The sequence below is a fragment of the Portunus trituberculatus genome, chromosome 40 (genome assembly GCF_017591435.1).
Source record: "Portunus trituberculatus isolate SZX2019 chromosome 40, ASM1759143v1, whole genome shotgun sequence".
In the NCBI taxonomy this organism is placed as follows: domain Eukaryota; kingdom Metazoa; phylum Arthropoda; class Malacostraca; order Decapoda; family Portunidae; genus Portunus; species Portunus trituberculatus.
This window is the reverse complement of record NC_059294.1, coordinates 17,744,016-17,761,691: the sequence shown is the minus strand read 5'-3', so window position 1 is coordinate 17,761,691 and position 17,676 is coordinate 17,744,016. Positions and strand designations below refer to the sequence as shown.

At 43.4% G+C, this 17,676-nt stretch overlaps 1 protein-coding gene across 1 annotated transcript in view; it reads right to left on the bottom strand.

The window, feature by feature from the left end:
- Positions 1–5,268, bottom strand: part of LOC123515859 (RNA-binding protein 25-like) — a gene marked incomplete at its 5' end in the record, with an annotated part of 9,818 nt that extends 4,550 nt beyond the window's left edge. Inside the window, 2 exon segments of the mRNA XM_045274744.1 lie at positions 2,866–2,887; positions 4,682–5,268. Coding sequence (XP_045130679.1) covers positions 2,866–2,887; positions 4,682–5,268 — 609 coding nt within the window.
- Between the last annotated feature and the right edge of the window lie 12,408 nt (positions 5,269–17,676).

Below are 17,676 nucleotides of genomic sequence, written 5' to 3'. Positions count from 1 at the left end.
GAAGAAGAAAGCCTTGTGCAGCGAGGCCGCAAGAGGAAGGGAGGCATGCAGTTAGCAAGGTCAGTAGAACAGTTAGCATGAAAATATCGATAAAAGATAGAAAGAGATGCAACATTCCGGAAGTGAGAAAAAGGCTGAAGACAGTTAGTCAGAGGAGGGAGTTGATGAGACGAAGAGCTTTTGATTCCACCCTATCAAGCAAAACTGTGTGACTGGAACCCCCAAACATGCGAAGAGTACTCCATACAGGGACGGATAAGGCCCTTATACAGAGTAAGCAGTTGGAGGGCGAGAAAAACTGGCGGAGACGCCTCAGAACACCTAACTTCATAGAAGCTGTTTTAGCAAGAGATGAGATGTGAAGTTTCCAGTTAAGATTATGAGCAAAGGACAGACCGAGGATATTCATTGTGGAAGAGGAGACAGTTGAGTGTCATTGAAGAAGAGGGATAGTTGTCTGGAAGGTTGTGTCGAGTTGATAGATGGAGGAATTGAGTTTTGAGGCATTGAAAACTACTAGATTTTCTCTGCCCCAATCGGAAATCTTAGAAAGATCGGAAGTCAGGCGTTCTGTGGCGTCCCTGCGTGATCTGTTGACTTCCTGAAGGGTTGGACGTCTCTGAAAGAACGTGGAAAGATGTAGGGTGGTATCATCAGCGTAGGAGTGGATAGGGCAAGAAGTTTGGTTAAGAAGGTCATTAATGAATAATAGAAAGAGAGTGGGTGACAGGACAGAACCCTGAGGAACACCACTATTAATAGGTTTAGGAGAAGAACAGTGGCCGTCTACCACAGCAGCAATAGAGCGGTCGGAAAGGAAACTTGAGATAAAGTTGCAGAGAGAAGGATAGAAGCCGTAGGAGGGCAGTTTTGAAATCAAAGCTTTATGCCAGACTCTATCAAAAGCTTTTGATATGTCTAACGCTACAGCAAAAGTTTCACCGAAATCTCTAAAGAGGATGACCAAGACTCAGTAAGGAAAGCCAGAAGATCACCAGTAGAGCGACCTTGACGGAAGCCATACTGGCGATCAGACAGAAGATTGTGAAGTGACAGATGTTTGAGAATCTTCCTATTCAGGATAGATTCAAAAACTTTAGACAAGCAAGAGATTAAAGCTATAGGACGGTAGTTTGAGGGTTAGAACGGTCACCCTTTTTAGGAACAGGCTGAATGTAGGCGAACTTCCAGCAGGAAGGAAAGGTAGAAGTCGATAGACAAAGTTGGAAGAGTTTGGCCAGGCAAGGTGCAAGCACAGAATCACAGTTTTTGAGAACAATAAGAGGGACCCCATCAGGTCCATAAGCCTTCCGAGGGTTTAGGCCAGCAAGGGCATGGAAAACATCATTACGAAGAATTTTAATTGTAGACATGGAATAGTCAGAGGGAGGAGGGAGGGACAAGCCCAGAATCGTCCAAGGTGGAGTTGTGAGCAAAGGTTTGAGAAAGAGAGTTCAGCTTTAGAGACAGAAGAGATGGCAGTGGTGCCATCAGGATGAAATAAAGGAGGAAAGATGAAGAAGTGAAGTTATTTGAGATGTTTTGGCTAGATGCCAGAAGTCACGAGGAGAGTTTGAGTTTGAAAGATTTTGACATTTTCTATTTATGAAAGAGTGTTTGGCAAGTTGAAGAACAGACTTGGCATGATTCCGGGCAGAGATATAAAGTGCATGAGATTCAGGAGATGGAAGGCTCAAGTACCTTTTGTGGGCAACCTCTCTATCATGTATAGCACGAGAACAGGCTGAGTTAAACCACGGTTTAGAAGGTTTAGGTTGAGAAAAAGAGTGAGGAATGTACGCCTCCATGCCAGACACTATCACCTCTGTTATGCGTTCAGCACAAAGAGATGGGTCTCTGACACGGAAGCAGTAATCATTCCAGGGAAAATCAGCATAATACCTCCTCAGGTCCCCCAAACTGGCAGAGACAAAACGCCAGAGGCACCTTCGTTTTGGGTGATCCTGTGGAGGGATTGGAGAAATAGGGCAAGATATAGAAATGAGATTGTGATCGGAGGAGTCCAACGGAGATGAAAGGGTGACAGCATAAGCAGAAGGATTAGAAGTGAGGAAGAGATCAAGAATGTTGGGCGTGTCTCCAAGACGGTCAGGAATACGAGCAGGGTGTTGCACCAGTTGCTTTAGGTCATAGAGGATAGCAAAGTTGAAGGCTAGTTCACCTAGTAGTGTTCAATGCCTTAAAAACTCAAGTCTTCCATATATTAACTCAACACCTCCTTCCAAGCAACTATCCCCTCTCCTTCAATGATACTCAGCTGTCCACCTCTTCTACTCTGAATATCCTCGATCTGTCCTTTACTCATAATCTAACCCGGAATCTTTACATCTCATCTCTTGCTAAAACAGTTTCTATGAAGTTAGGTGTGCTGAGGCATCTCCGCCAGTTTTGCTCGCTTTTCCAACTGTTGAATCTGTACAAGGGCCTTATCCGCCCCTGTATGGAGTACTCTTCGCATGTTTAGAGGGATTCCTCTCACACATTTTTATTAAATAAGGTAGAATCAAAAGCTTTTCGTCTCATGAACTCCCTTTCTCTGACAGAAAGCATCTTTCTCACCGCTGGAATGTTTCATCTCTTTCTATCTTTTATGGCTATTTTCATGCTAACCGCTCTTCTGATCTTGCTAACCGCATGCCTCCCTTTCTGCGGCCTCGCTGCATAAGGCTTTCTTCTTCCTCTTACCCCTATTCTGTCCATCTCTCTAACGCAAGAGTTAACCGGTACCCTCAATCATTCTGACCTTTCTCTAGTAAACTCTAGAACTCCCTGCCTGCTTCTGTATTTCCATCTTCCTATGACTTGACTTCTTTTAAGAGGGAAATTTCAAGACATTTGTCCCAGACTTTTGGCTAACTCTATTTGTCTTTAAGGAAACTGTCAAAAAAGGTGTTTTTTTGTTGTTGTTGCCGTCTTTCCCTTTTGTATAAAAAAAATCATCTACTACTACTACTACTACTACTATTCTTACCATTACTACCACAACTACAGCTATTACTACGCTCCTTATCCTTCATACAGCAGTTATTATGTTAGAGTATTCCCTTGACCGCATGTTCAAGGTGACAAAGTTACATCAAACTCCGTCTTACGAAACATATAGTATAGTCTAACCCCTTTTCCTTCCACCACCACCACCACCACCACCACCACCACCACCATCACCTCCCATCCCAGGTCAGTCATCAATAGTATCACCGTCACCCTTCTATTCCTGGAGCTCAAGACAAAGACCTTTTCTAGTAAGGGTCATAAAGTTTAAGTATTCGTCTATGAAGCTTAGTAATCGAATCATACAAAACGTTCTTCTTAAAGAGAGAAAGGAAGAGAAAGGACGAAAGAGGGAGAAAGACAGACAGACATATAGACAGACAGACAGAGAAAGATTAAAAGGGTAACAGTCGATTCAGGATTGACTTATGACTAACATTTTTGCCATAACTTCTGTCATCCTGCAATTTTTTGACTCATTCAGACTTGTTTCCTTGTTTTATTATCGTTCATGACCATAGACGAAATAAGCATCATCTCTTGCTATTGTTGGACCAGTTAGCAAAGAAGGAAAGGAAGCTTATATCGATACTGAAACTTTATTGGCTACTTAACATTCACGACAGAGATAATGAATAGTATTGCACACGTGGCCAACTGAGTAAAAGAGTCGCTTTCCATTCACATCAAGCACTGCCAACTGTATTGATTGAGAATTGGAAAATGTGATGACTTACGAGGCTAATTGTGATCCTTCGCTTATTCCCTTCACAGACGGCTACAGTGGATTAACTTTATCCAAACACGTTCGGTCTTCTCCATCTTCCTTAGTCACATCCTATACAACTACAACCATGTCTTCTTTCACTTTAATAATCTTATCTGCTCTTCACATGCCAAGAAAATATCAGTCTCGCCTCTTTAACTTTATCCCGAGGACGAAGGAGTGATTATACCTCATATCTCATTAACGTGGCAGGAGTGATGTGACGCGTCAGCGGTGAGAATTATATATATATTAGTAGCGACAGCGAGTGTGACGTTATGACAGGGTGGTGAGGGTGAAGAGGGCGCCAGGTAGAGTAATATAGGTATGAAGATAATTAAGTGGATGAATTGGAAGTTTAGTAATGGATAACGTAAAAAGTAGATATTTACTTCCTTTTTTCGGTGGGTGAAAAGTAATGTAACAAGTGATGGAGAATAATAGAGAGAGAGAGAGAGAGAGAGAGAGAGAGAGAGAGAGAGAGAGAGAGAGAGAGAGAGAGAGAGAGAGAGAGAGAGAGAGAGAGAGAGAGAGAGAGACTATATGTAGATTTATAAAGAAGACAAGAGCTTGGCTTCATTGCTTATTTACTTCTCTCTCTCTCTCTCTCTCTCTCTCTCTCTCTCTCTCTCTCTCTCTCTCTCTCTCTGGCTTTTACTTAGTCGTCATTTTCCACCTCGGCACACATTCACTTCTATTCTCCAATCCTCTTCCTCCTCTCTCTCCCCCTCTCTGTCTCTTCTCATACACTCCTTGACACAGCTAATCCTCCTCTTCTGCTCCTCCTCCTCGTTCTTCCCCTTCATTCTGTCCCAGCTTCCCTCATCCATCAGCCTACTCTCTCTCCCTCTCTCCTCTCTCTACACATTTAATCCTTCGTCTTCCTCTTCGCATAATTTCCACCACGTCTCTCTCTCTCTCTCTCTCTCTCTCTCTCTCTCTCTCTCTCTCTCTCTCTCTCTCTCTCTCTCTCTCTCTCTCTCTCTCTCTCTCTCTCTCTCTCTCTCTCTCTCTCTCTCTCTCTCTCTCTCTCTCTCTCTCTCTCTCTCTCTCTCTCTCTCTCTCTCTCTCTCTCTCTCTCTCTCTCTCTCTCTCTCTCTCTCTCTCTCTCTCTCTCTCTCTCTCTCTCTCTCTCTCTCTCTCTCTCTCTCTCTCTCTCTCTCTCTCTCTCTCTCTCTCTCTCTCTCTCTCTCTCTCTCTCTCTCTCTCTCTCTCTCTCTCTCTCTCTCTCTCTCTCTCTCTCTCTCTCTCTCTCTCTCTCTCTCTCTCTCTCTCTCTCTCTCTCTCTCTCTCTCTCTCTCTCTCTCTCTCTCTCTCTCTCTCTCTCTCTCTCTCTCTCTCTCTCTCTCTCTCTCTCTCTCTCTCTCTCTCTCTCTCTCTCTCTCTCTCTCTCTCTCTCTCTCTCTCTCTCTCTCTCTCTCTCTCTCTCTCTCTCTCTCTCTCTCTCTCTCTCTCTCTCTCTCTCTCTCTCTCTCTCTCTCTCTCTCTCTCTCTCTCTCTCTCTCTCTCTCTCTCTCTCTCTCTCTCTCTCTCTCTCTCTCTCTCTCTCTCTCTCTCTCTCTCTCTCTCTCTCTCTCTCTCTCTCTCTCTCTCTCTCTCTCTCTCTCTCTCTCTCTCTCTCTCTCTCTCTCTCTCTCTCTCTCTCTCTCTCTCTCTCTCTCTCTCTCTCTCTCTCTCTCTCTCTCTCTCTCTCTCTCTCTCTCTCTCTCTCTCTCTCTCTCTCTCTCTCTCTCTCTCGTGTCTTTGTTAGGGTGCCACAGGGATCGCTAGGCCAGATGAGAGGTACCGCTTTTCACTCGACGCCTTAGTGTGGAATAAATTTGGCGAGAAAGAGACACATGAAGAAGTGAAGAAGTGTGAGATTAATTACAGTAGCGAAGGGAATGGAAGTCGGAGTGATGAGAATGGTTTAAGCAGGCAATTAACATAAGAAAATGGTAGTTGTTTTAGAAGGAGAAAGCAAAAACTACATATATTAGAGTAAAAGAAAGGAGTGAGTGATGGGAAACAGCAAGGCAGAGAGAAATATAGATAACAATAAAAGTTGTAGGAAGAGAAGGAGGCCAGTGTAAGAGAGAGAGAGAGAGAGAGAGAGAGAGAGAGAGAGAGAGAGAGAGAGAGAGAGAGAGAGAGCAGGAACCATCGAAAAAAAATACTTAAAGAAGAGGAGGAGAATAGAGAGAAATGCAGAAAAGTTATAGTAGCAGAGAAATAACTTGTAATGAAAATAAAGGGAATATAGAGGAAAGAGAAGGAGAAAGATGAGACAACCTGTAGGATAAAAAAGATAAACTCACTTAATGATGAAAATAAAGCAACACAAGGCAATGGAAAAATAGAAATGCTGGTAAAAGTAGAGTAATATAGGTATTTTGTGAGCTATTTAAGAAGAACTTTTTCATCATCAACACTTATTCTTAATCCACAAGGAGATAGATGAATGCCGTACACTCATAGTCGTCTTGTTTATTGCAACTCCTGGCGAGGTGATAACTAACCTGGGAATTAACGATGCCATTACTTCTCCGATATGACTCAGTTTGCGAAATTTAATCACTCATGAATCATAGTTCAGTGCGAGAGTAATTCATCGGAAAGGGTTTTGAAAGAGACAGAGAGAGAGAGAGAGAGAGAGAGAGAGAGAGAGAGAATATGGTGAAGTTTTTGTTTTCTTAATCCGATCCTTGAAAAGTTGCACCTCTGTTTTTCGTCTATATTCCTTCCTTGTTTGTCTTTTCTTTTTTCTGGTTTACGTAATTTCTTATTATTTGTGGACTATGGAGATCATTACTTTTCTTTCGAATCTATTTCGTTCTCAGTTTCATTCTATTTAATTAATTGTTCCGTTGAAAGTGTGTGTGTGTGTGTGTGTGTGTGTGTGTGTGTGTGTGTGTGTGTGTGTGTGTGTGTGTGTGTGTGTGTGTTTCACTGTTTGATCTGCTGCAGTCTCTGACGAGACAGCCAAACGTGACCCTACGGAACGAGCTCAGAGCTCATTATTTCCGATCTTCGGATAGGCCTGAGACCAGGCACACATCACACACCGGGACAACAAGGTCACAACTCCTCGATTTACATCCCGTACCTACTCACTGCTAGGTGAACTGGGGTTACACGTGAAAGGAGACACACCCAAATATCTCCACCCGGCTGGGGAATCGAATCCCGGTCCTCTGGCTTGTGAAGCCAGCGCTCTAACCACTGAGCTACTGGGTGTGTGTGTGTGTGTGTGTGTGTGTGTGTGTGTGTGTGTGTGTGTGTGTGTGTGTGTGTGTGTGCCACAAAACACCTACTCGTATTTATACCAGAGACACCAAGACCAGAAACAAATATAACTAGTCATACATCCTCAAAGCGCGAGGATACTAGTGATACCATTTTAAGACAAGCTGACGCCCTAATGAATAACTGAGAAATTCCGCAACTTAAACACACACTGAACAGTAAAAGGCAATCCACGAGAACCACATTATTATTACTACACTTCGTATTTCCCAAGAGATTCCCTTCTACGATGTAATACCTATGAGGCAAAAATTTTTTAAATTCTTCATGACAATAAAAAGAAATTGATTATTAATAAACGCAAGCTAAGACAAAACAACTCAATATAACCTTTGATGTACGATTTTTCTTTTGCTGCCACTGTTTTCATCAAATAGTTTACGTAGGTGTGCAATGAGAGAGTCTCTTTAGAAGATTAGACACACCAGTGGCAGAGAACGACTGAGGGAAGTTTATCTTGAAATAAGCAGTGCGTGGCTGTGGAGGATTTTGGAAGAAGAAATGATCATGTCGGGAGAAAATTTTGGAGGAAGATGACTGGAATGGTGAAAAGGGATCTGGAAAATAATCAGTGCGTAGTTGTGAAAAAGGACTGGAAAATTTACGGCTCAGAGAGAGAGAGAGAGAGAGAGAGAGAGAGAGAGAGAGAGAGAGAGAGAGAGAGAGAGACAGTCATTACACAGCTTATTACGAACTTTGATGGGTACTAAGGAAAGAAACTCCACGCCATCAAAGAGACTGGAAGTTAAATTATCTCCTCTCTTGTAAATGAAAATTCTGCAAAAAAAAAAAAAATATTAACGATACCGACTTGAAGTTTAGATTTCCTTAGCGTGAGACAAGAATGCTGTCGTCCGTGTGTGCCTGTCAATTATCTGGCTGGCGGCATGGACACAAGAAGAAAAGTTTACCGTTCTTTCAGGCGCTCATGGGATCTTGGGAATGAGAAAACCTGCTTATTTACAGGTTACTCTTCAGCTGGTGGTATTTTCTGGAGGTTTATGAGTAAACTTGTTTGAGGTTTACATTTTTTATCTTTTACTTGATATTAAAGAAGAAGAGGAGGAGAAATAACTAGAGAAAGGAGATAAAGTGGAGAAGGAGAATAGTTGCAAGAAAAGGAGGAGGAATTCGAAGCTTGTGACTCAGATTTCACAAGCAACAATTTTTTCAATGAACCACCGGCAATATTACGGCTCATGTCTCCTCCCCGCATGCCAAATCTGCTGCTCGTGTACACATATCAGATGCAACTTGACCTGTCACACTTCCTTTAATCAACCTGAGCGTCTTCATTAATAATAACTTCTTTGATTTGCTGATATTCTCCTTATGAAACCTGACAAATGATAGGTAACAGAAGATTATGTTGAAGGTAAAGGGAAGGTCTGGGAAGTGTGACAGGTTTCTTAGCTTCTGAAAGAGGATTTTATTCTGAAACGCTTTTTCTTCAAGCCTTCATTATTTTTAAAGGCTCAAGTAGGAGTTACACAGAATCTTTAAGTAGCTAATTATCTCTGTGGCCTTTGAAAATAGTGATGGTGAGAGGACATAGCGCTTCACAATGCGGACCAGTGACTGCTTCATCTCCACCAACACCACTACTAGCACCACCAGTTTGCCACCGCTGGTTTCTAAATGATGTCCTCACTTTTCATCGTGGCTCCTCAATTACTTAAATATATGTTAGCACGCACCTTTATATCTGCTTGTCGCTTTAATACCAGTGTGTGTGTGTGTGTGTGTGTGTGTGTGTGTGTGTGTGTGTGTGTGTGTGTGTGTGTGTGTGTGTGTGTGTGTGTGTGTGTGTGCATCAACCTTTTCGTGCTCATTATGATACTGCTCGTTAATAACCCAGCCATTATCTGCATATTTATAACTATTTACTCTCATCATCTCACTCGGCTCTCGTCAGCCGTGTAGTTATCACCCCGCTGTCACTCCCATCATCTCATCAGCTCAGTCAAGACCATCACCCCATCAGCCGTCATAGTCATCCCTCTAGTCCATTGTGTCATCCTCGTCATCCTAATTATTGTCACGTTCAGCTTCATCAGTATACCGTCAGTCTCTATTTGCTCTAAAATTTTTGCTCTAGGGTTCATTTTGCCCGCTGTCTGTTCTTAATAATACATACATGATTGCGTAATGTTAAGAGGAAATGACGCATGTGTTCTCCCTGTTTTTCTGTGTCGCATTTGTACCACTAATTGCTGTATTTTGTCAAATTAAAAGGAATTATATTTTTCACCAGCGTTTTATTTTCATCCACCCCTTTACGTAGTGTATAAGTATCTAAAGACACATGGGAAACTACTAGAGGCCAGTCCCTGTATTTAATAGCATGCAGAATACCTCAATAAGGAAAGTACTGCACAGTTTCCCTCCTGCCATTTCATCCACTCTTTATATATCCATTAGCTACAAATACCCTAAATAAACAGAACCTACGCTATTAACAGCAAGGGTAGCGAAATAAAGCGGTTAAAGGTGTCCATGTAACAACGCTAACATTCTCATCTTGAGTGTCAAGTATTGTCTCCGCTAATGTTTGGTAACTATGGAAGATCATCATCGAAGGTGCGAGGATGCACGGTAAAGTTTATGTAAGTTGGTAAGTCTTCCTCCCATTTTGGCGGTGTGTCACTGCAGGGAGCCGCAACGTCTCTTCCTACTGAATCTCAAGTGTCTACTGGAGGAGAGAGAGAATAAAGCTATTCACATATCTATTTCCGTCCCACTCCTAAATGCCGCTGTACAACTGGCATGTTCACTGCAGCTGCAATCTAATCTTTAAAGAAGGTCACATGCAAAAACTGAAAGACGCTACAAGAGCCTTTCACTGAGCAAGGATAGAGGAGGGGAATGCAGTGTGTTGCTTGAAACAATATACGGGTATGAAGGATTTGACTCGCGTGGAAAGATCCCATTGCCTCTATAAGTGTCTTGTTTCCAGTGTGTGCGAGTCGAGTAACATTCTTTCCCTAGTGTCATGGTCGCTATCTATCCCTCTGTCAATTTATTCTCTTTATTTGCTTTATTCCGTCTATTCAGTTATTTTCTAAGGCCACGGATATAATACATTGCGTTCTCATGAATGTTTTTTTCTTAGCAGTAGTGCAGTATTTTGGCAAACTAGGAACCAGAATATGGAAGCATTCTTGAAAATCTCAACATATTCCACTAAACTCTGATGAAAGTTGTAGAAATGAGCACCAAAACATTCAAGAACATGAACTTTTTGTCTCACGGGCGCCAGTCTCACTTTGATGAGCTATGTTTAGATTTTTATCTCCGCCACATTTGAGATTCATTAACTCCTGCATAAGTTGGTGTAATGGAGCCTACATGTCCTGGCCGACTGTTACAGTGGCAAGTTTTTCATCAGACGTTCTTTCTCACTCATAATTTCAAAGGAAGTTAATCATCCTCTCCATTACAAGGAAATATCGAGGACAGCGACTGTTAGAGATACAGACAAGTGAGCAGCGGGATCAACACGAACTCTCTCTCTCTCTCTCTCTCTCTCTCTCTCTCTCTCTCTCTCTCTCTCTCTCTCTCTCTCTCTCTCTCTCTCTCTCTCTCTCTCTCTATATATATATATATATATATATATATATATATATATATATATATATATATATATATATATATATATATATATATATATATATATATATATATATATATATATATATATATATATATATATATATATATATATATATATATATATATATATATATATATATATATATATATATATATATATATATATATATATATATATATATATATATATATATATATATATATATATATATATATATATATATATATATATATATATATATATATATATATATATATATATATATATATATATATATATATATATATATATATATATATATATATATATATATATATATATATATATATATATATATATATATATATATATATATATATATATATATATATATATATATATATATATATATATATATATATATATATATATATATATATATATATATATATATATATATGTGTGTGTGTGTGTGTGTGTGTGTGTGTGTGTGTGTGTGTGTGGAGTTTAGACTACGTGGCACATGGCAATGGTGCGCGTGGGTTGGCACACTGGAGCAGGATTCACATTCACACATTTTCATGAGATAGATAACACAGATTTTTTTTCGTTACTAATTCCATACACCCGAAAACATCAACAACAATAACACATTGCTACGTTCATAAATCATAATTTTTATATTCCCGACAAATCATCAGGAGAGCAGTGAGGCAGTGCGTGTGATATGCAGCTAAATAATGTAGCTATTTGGTTGCGGCACCTGTCGGCAGGGAGGCCAGGCGGCGGGGACGGCGGCGGTGATAAGCTGTGGTTTGATAGCGAGTTATGGCTCAATTCCTCGCTAACGAGCTTCTCTTGGCAAACACATCACGCGCCTGTGCATCAAGTCATCGGGGCACGCTGTGTTTGCCACGGGAGAGGAAAGGTAGGAAGCAAGAAGATGAAATAACATATAAATATAATCTGAATTAAAATCTGAAGCATTTTGAATCACCTTTGTTGAAACAGTGAATCCCGTTAGCTCTGCAGTACACAGACGGCTGCCTATTGCTGGAGGAGACGCAGGCGCTTGTGTGTGTGTGTGTGCATCCGTGACCTTGCCAAAGTAAGCAACTTATCAGGTATGATGGTGTTGTGGGGAACATAACTACGTAAATATGTGGTGGTAATGGTCGTGGCGGTGGTCCTAGTTGGAGAGTTAACAGTAGACAGTAAACAGTAGGTGGTAGAGGTGGATTCCGTAAAAAAAAAAAAAAAAAAAAAACATTAATGATTACTTTCTTATGCTGTAGGCACTGAACGAACGTATGTGTGTAGAAAAGAGAGGCATGTTTTCACTAATTTTACCGCTTCTTAAGCGACTTTATTTTGTTTTATTGACTAGAGATTTGTGTATCTTGGAAACGAGACAATTTTCCGGTAATTCATTATAATAAGATTCCATCTCCCACACCTACATTACCCTCAATCCCAAAACAAGATTGGGTAACTGTGGGAAATCGGGAGTTTTGGGTGGGGGACGAGAATACAGTGGGCTTTGAAAGTTTAACAAAAAGTTTATATTTCTATATTTCTAACCTAACCTACCCTAGCCGTAGGAGGTCGCACCCACCCCTGGACTCTACCATTACGACATTAAGCTAACCAATCATAAACCTAACTTAACCAAATAAAAAAAAATTTCACAAATGATATTATTAAGCCTTACCTATGAGACGAAGCGACTCGCAGAGCGCTGGAGATGCGTACCCAGTCTCGTTGCTTCCTTAATAAACATTTGTCTGCATCTTGTATCTTGAATATTGCTGCCGGTAATTATCCCATATAGTGACTTTTTTTCCAGCCGAACACAGGCATTGTTCGCTTCACCTCCCTACACCTGGTAGCCATAATAACAAATAACAGTGAGACTATCAGAACGCCTGACATGCCTCGAAAATAAATGAAAAGTGTAAAATTAATGAACTACAGTAAAAAGCTATCATTGGTGACCTCACGAGTAATCTCATGAATGGCAGCACGTAATTGAAGGGATCAAGGGCGGGATTCACTAACGCTCCATACTTGAGCATTGCGTACGAAAAAAAAAGATAAGGAGTCCATACGAACTCCTCTTAAGGTAATTCACTATAGGTTTCTTAAGGTCGCCATCTTGGATACTCTCTTTTCAGCTGAGTTTCACTTCTCTGGCAGTAGTCTCCGCTAGATGGCACTAGAGCATGGTTGACATTTTTTTCCTTCAGCCATTAACAGCGCTTTTCCTTCGAGGGATATTAACCAATCAGCAGCTAGTAGAAACCAATAATGCGTCATAATCACATGATACAAAAGACAGCAGTATCAGTTGAGCCTAAAAGAGAGTTACTGGACAATTCAGCCCATTGCCAACTCGGCTCACCTATACTAATTAGGACCACTGTGTTATCAACGTGGCACATTGTGTGTATCAGCATTATTAATGATGCAAAACATGATCTGCAAGTAACGAATCATATACTGATTATATCATTAATGTTCATGAATTCAAAAGGTTGTAATCCGTCACTACCAAACATAATTATATGTATACGAGTGAAATAAAGGCCATTCTTACATTACACACTGTCAGTCTCTCTCTCTCTCTCTCTCTCTCTCTCTCTCTCTCTCTCTCTCTCTCTCTCTCTCTCTCTCTCTCTCTCTCTGGATACACTTCTCGCCACACCTTACACATTTTGCATTGATATTACAACACGTGCACCTCAGTTCTCCAATAAAAGTGCTCGAGGAGTGTCAGAGGAAGCGTCATTAGGGGCGAGGCAAGGAACTCAATCACACAGGTCGCGCCTCCACCAAAGCTGCTCACAACTCGGGAGAAGCATAGCCTTGTTTTATGATGCCTCCCTGATTTTGCTTTTCCAGTACAGGCTTCTGGGATCGCTGTCGTTTGTTTACCTCCAGCGTCGAACTGTTTTATTTTCTTCTGTTTTATTCAAAGTGCATCTGGTTTTGTTCTGGATTTGATGTTTTATTTTTCCTTTTCGTATTGTGATGTGCATGTGTATGTGCATGTGTATGTCTATTTTGTTGTTTTCGATTCTGTCTCGTCGCTTCTCTCTCTCTCTCTCTCTCTCTCTCTCTCTCTCTCTCTCTCTCTCTCTCTCTCTCTCTCTCTCTCTCTCTCTCTCTCTCTCTCTCTCTCTCTCTCTCTCTCTCTCTCTTATTCACGCACTGCACTACACTGAGTGTCACGTCACAAAGAGTGTCAGAGGAGTTGGCAGTGTCTGTCTCCACTTATGTGCCATCAGTTTGACACTGTGTGTGTTCATCTCCTGGACGTGAGGCACCGCGGCCGTGAACAAGTTCCACATCCTGGAGACGCGTCCTGCGAAGGTGCGTTGATGCTGACACCCGTGGGATCGCGGCACCTCTACGGCGTCACCACCATTGAGCACCGTTCTCGTGCTCCGTGCGGTGACTCTTAGAGGATGACGCAGCCCTGCCAGATGTGGCACTCTTTGCACCTGTGCCTTATGGAACACTACGATCGCCGCCACGTCTCTGCGGTGTTCCAGTGAATCAAGGGGACGCTCAGGCTCTGGGTGAGGTGGTAGTGCAGCATCTACTAGCCGTATGGCGCGGCGTTGGATGCTGTCCAGTCTCCTTCTGTGTGTGGCGGCACAGGACATCCAGGAGAGAGCTGCGTATTCAAGGTGGGGCCGCACCTGTGCCTTGTACAGCAGCAGTCTCCCTTCCTGTCGAGGAAACTGGCGATCCTTCTGAGAGCGGAGATCCTGTGAGAGGCTTTCTTGGCAATGGTTTTGACATGCCTGTCAAACCTCAGCCCTCGATCCACCTCCACTCCAAGTATCTTGACGTCATCTTGGGTGGGAGCAGCAGCGCCAAAGACAACTTTCCTGCCATTGCTGCCATGGCGGCTGGGGACCGAGACAACCATTGCTTGTGTCTTCTCCGGCGCGAATGTCACTTGCCACTCTCTCTCTCTCTCTCTCTCTCTCTCTCTCTCTCTCTCTCTCTCTCTCTCTCTCTCTCTCTCTCTCTCTCTCTCTCTCTCTCTCTCTCTCTCTCTCTCTCTCTCTCTCTCTCTCTCTCTCTCTCTCTCTCTCTCTCTCTCTCTCTCTCTCTCTCTCTCTCTCTCTCTCTCTCTCTCTCTCTCTCTCTCTCTCTCTCTCTCTCTCTCTCTCTCTCTCTCTCTCTCTCTCTCTCTCTCTCTCTCTCTCTCTCTCTCTCTCTCTCTCTCTCTCTCTCTCTCTCTCTCTCTCTCTCTCTCTCTCTCTCTCTCTCTCTCTCTCTCTCTCTCTCTCTCTCTCTCTCTCTCTCTCTCTCTCTCTCTCTCTCTCTCTCTCTCTCTCTCTCTCTCTCTTTTTTTTTTTATTTAAACAAAACTTATACAAAGAACATGTACCCAAAGGCGCACTGTCGTGTGCTACCTATTCTAAGGGTACTACAATCTATTTCTCTACAATATTTACAAGACTTAAAAATAGATAATATACAAGATGGTCAGCATGTAAATGGAGCACTATTCGTTTCACTTCACTAGCACTATTCACGCACTGCACTACACTGAGTGTCACGTCACAAAGAGTGTCAGAGGAGTTGGCAGTGTCTGTCTCCACTTATGTGCCATCAGTTTGACACTGTGTGTGTTCATCTCCTGGACGTGAGGCACCGCGGCCGTGAACAAGTTCCACATCCTGGAGACGCGTCCTGCGAAGGTGCGTTGATGCTGACACCCGTGGGATCGCGGCACCTCTACGGCGTCACCACCATTGAGCACCGTTCTCGTGCTCCGTGCGGTGACTCTTAGAGGATGACGCAGCCCTGCCAGATGTGGCACTCTTTGCACCTGTGCCTTATGGAACACTACGATCGCCGCCACGTCTCTGCGGTGTTCCAGTGAATCAAGGGGACGCTCAGGCTCTGGGTGAGGTGGTAGTGCAGCATCTACTAGCCGTATGGCGCGGCGTTGGATGCTGTCCAGTCTCCTTCTGTGTGTGGCGGCACAGGACATCCAGGAGAGAGCTGCGTATTCAAGGTGGGGCCGCACCTGTGCCTTGTACAGCAGCAGTCTCCCCTTCCTGTCGAGGAAACTGGCGATCCTTCTGAGAGCGGAGATCCTGTGAGAGGCTTTCTTGGCAATGGTTTTGACATGCCTGTCAAACCTCAGCCCTCGATCCACCTCCACTCCAAGTATCTTGACGTCATCTTGGAGTGGGAGAGAGCAGCGCCAAAGACAACTTTCCTGCCATTGCTGCCATGGCGGCTGGGGACCGAGAGACAACCATTGCTTGTGTCTTCTCCGGCGCGAATGTCACTTGCCAGCGAGCACCCCACTCCTTTATCACTCGTAGCTGCTGATTGATGGCCTCAGCAGCCCGCCCACTGTCCTGGCGTGGATAGGTATAGGAGAGGGTGCAGTCATCAGCATAGGCCATGACTCCTGGCAGTAGCTGGAGAAGATCATCCACGTAGATATTCCACAGGGTGGGCCAAGAATTGAACCCTGTGGCACTGATGCCTCCACAGGCAGGGACTCAGATGTTTGCCCGTTGACAACCACCTTGAGGCTTCTGTCCTGCAGGTAATTTCCCAGAGTCGTAGCAAGCCACCCTGGATGCCTTTAGCACGAAGCTTTTCTAGTAATCCGTTGTGCCATACTTTATCAAAAGCTCCTGCTATGTCCAAAGCAACCACTATAGTGTCCTTGCCGTCGTCGAGGGCGTCCTGCCAATGCCTGGTGAGAAGCATCATTAGGTCGGAGGTTGACCTTCCAGGTCTGAACCCAAACTGTTGGTCTGAGAGGAGGGCATTGTCCTTGAGATGGCTACACACCACCTCTGCCACGACCCTCTCAAACACTTTACCCACCACTGACAACAGGGATATGGGTCTGTAGTTTTTTGGGTCCGTCCTGGAGCTTTTTGTGTGCAGGAACTACTCGAGCCTCCTTCCACACTGAAGGCCAGACGTTTTCCCGTACACAAGTTGTGAACTTGGGTGAGAGGGGCAGCCAGTTCCTGGGAGCATCGCTTCAGCAGGTGCGGGCTGATGTCATCAGGGCCGGTGGCTTTCTGTGTGTCCAGCCCCCGCAATAATCGCTTCACCTGCTGATGCGTCACCTCCACCATGGTGACAGTCTTCTCACATTGCTGGACCAGCTGAGGCGGTGGCTGCTCTCTCTCTCTCTCTCTCTCTCTCTCTCTCTCTCTCTCTCTCTCTCTCTCTCTCTCTCTCTCTCTCTCTCTCTCTCTCTCTCTCTCTCTCTCTCTCTCTCTCTCTCTCTCTCTCTCTCTCTCTCTCTCTCTCTCTCTCTCTCTCTCTCTCTCTCTCTCTCTCTCTCTCTCTCTCTCTCTCTCTCTCTCTCTCTCTCTCTCTCTCTCTCTCTCTCTCTCTCTCTCTCTCTCTCTCTCTCTCTCTCTCTCTCTCTCTCTCTCTCTCTCTCTCTCTCTCTCTCTCTCAATTCAATTCGTATACATTTTTTTCCTTTAAACTTTAGCATTGCGTAGGTACTTACGAGTGTGAGTGTGTGGGAAGTGAAGATGTGAGAAGCATAGGGATGGGGAAGAGGGAAAAGAAAAGAGCGATCTCTTGCCATTAACTCACACGCTTAGCTCCGAGAAAGCGAGTGTAACACCTTTTTTGGATCCACAATCTGTCTAATCTCGCTCATTCCCTCCATCCTTGCCATTACTAATTGGAATGGACGTGTAAGACAGGGAACAGTGTCTAAATTAGAATGTCCTTGCGCGGAGAGTGGCGAAAAGCGAGTTTTTAGCTACAGGAGAGCATTTTGATAGAGTCTGGCATAAAGCTTTGATTTCAAAACTGCCCTCCTACTGCTTCTATCCTTCTCTCTGCAATTTTATCTCAAGTTTCCTTTCCGACCGCTCTATTGCTGCTGTGGTAGACGGCTACTTTTCTTCTAAACCTATTAATAGTGGTGTTCCTCAGGGTTCTGTCCTGTCTCCCACTCTCTTTCTATTATTCATTAATGACCTTCTTAACCAAACTTCTTGCC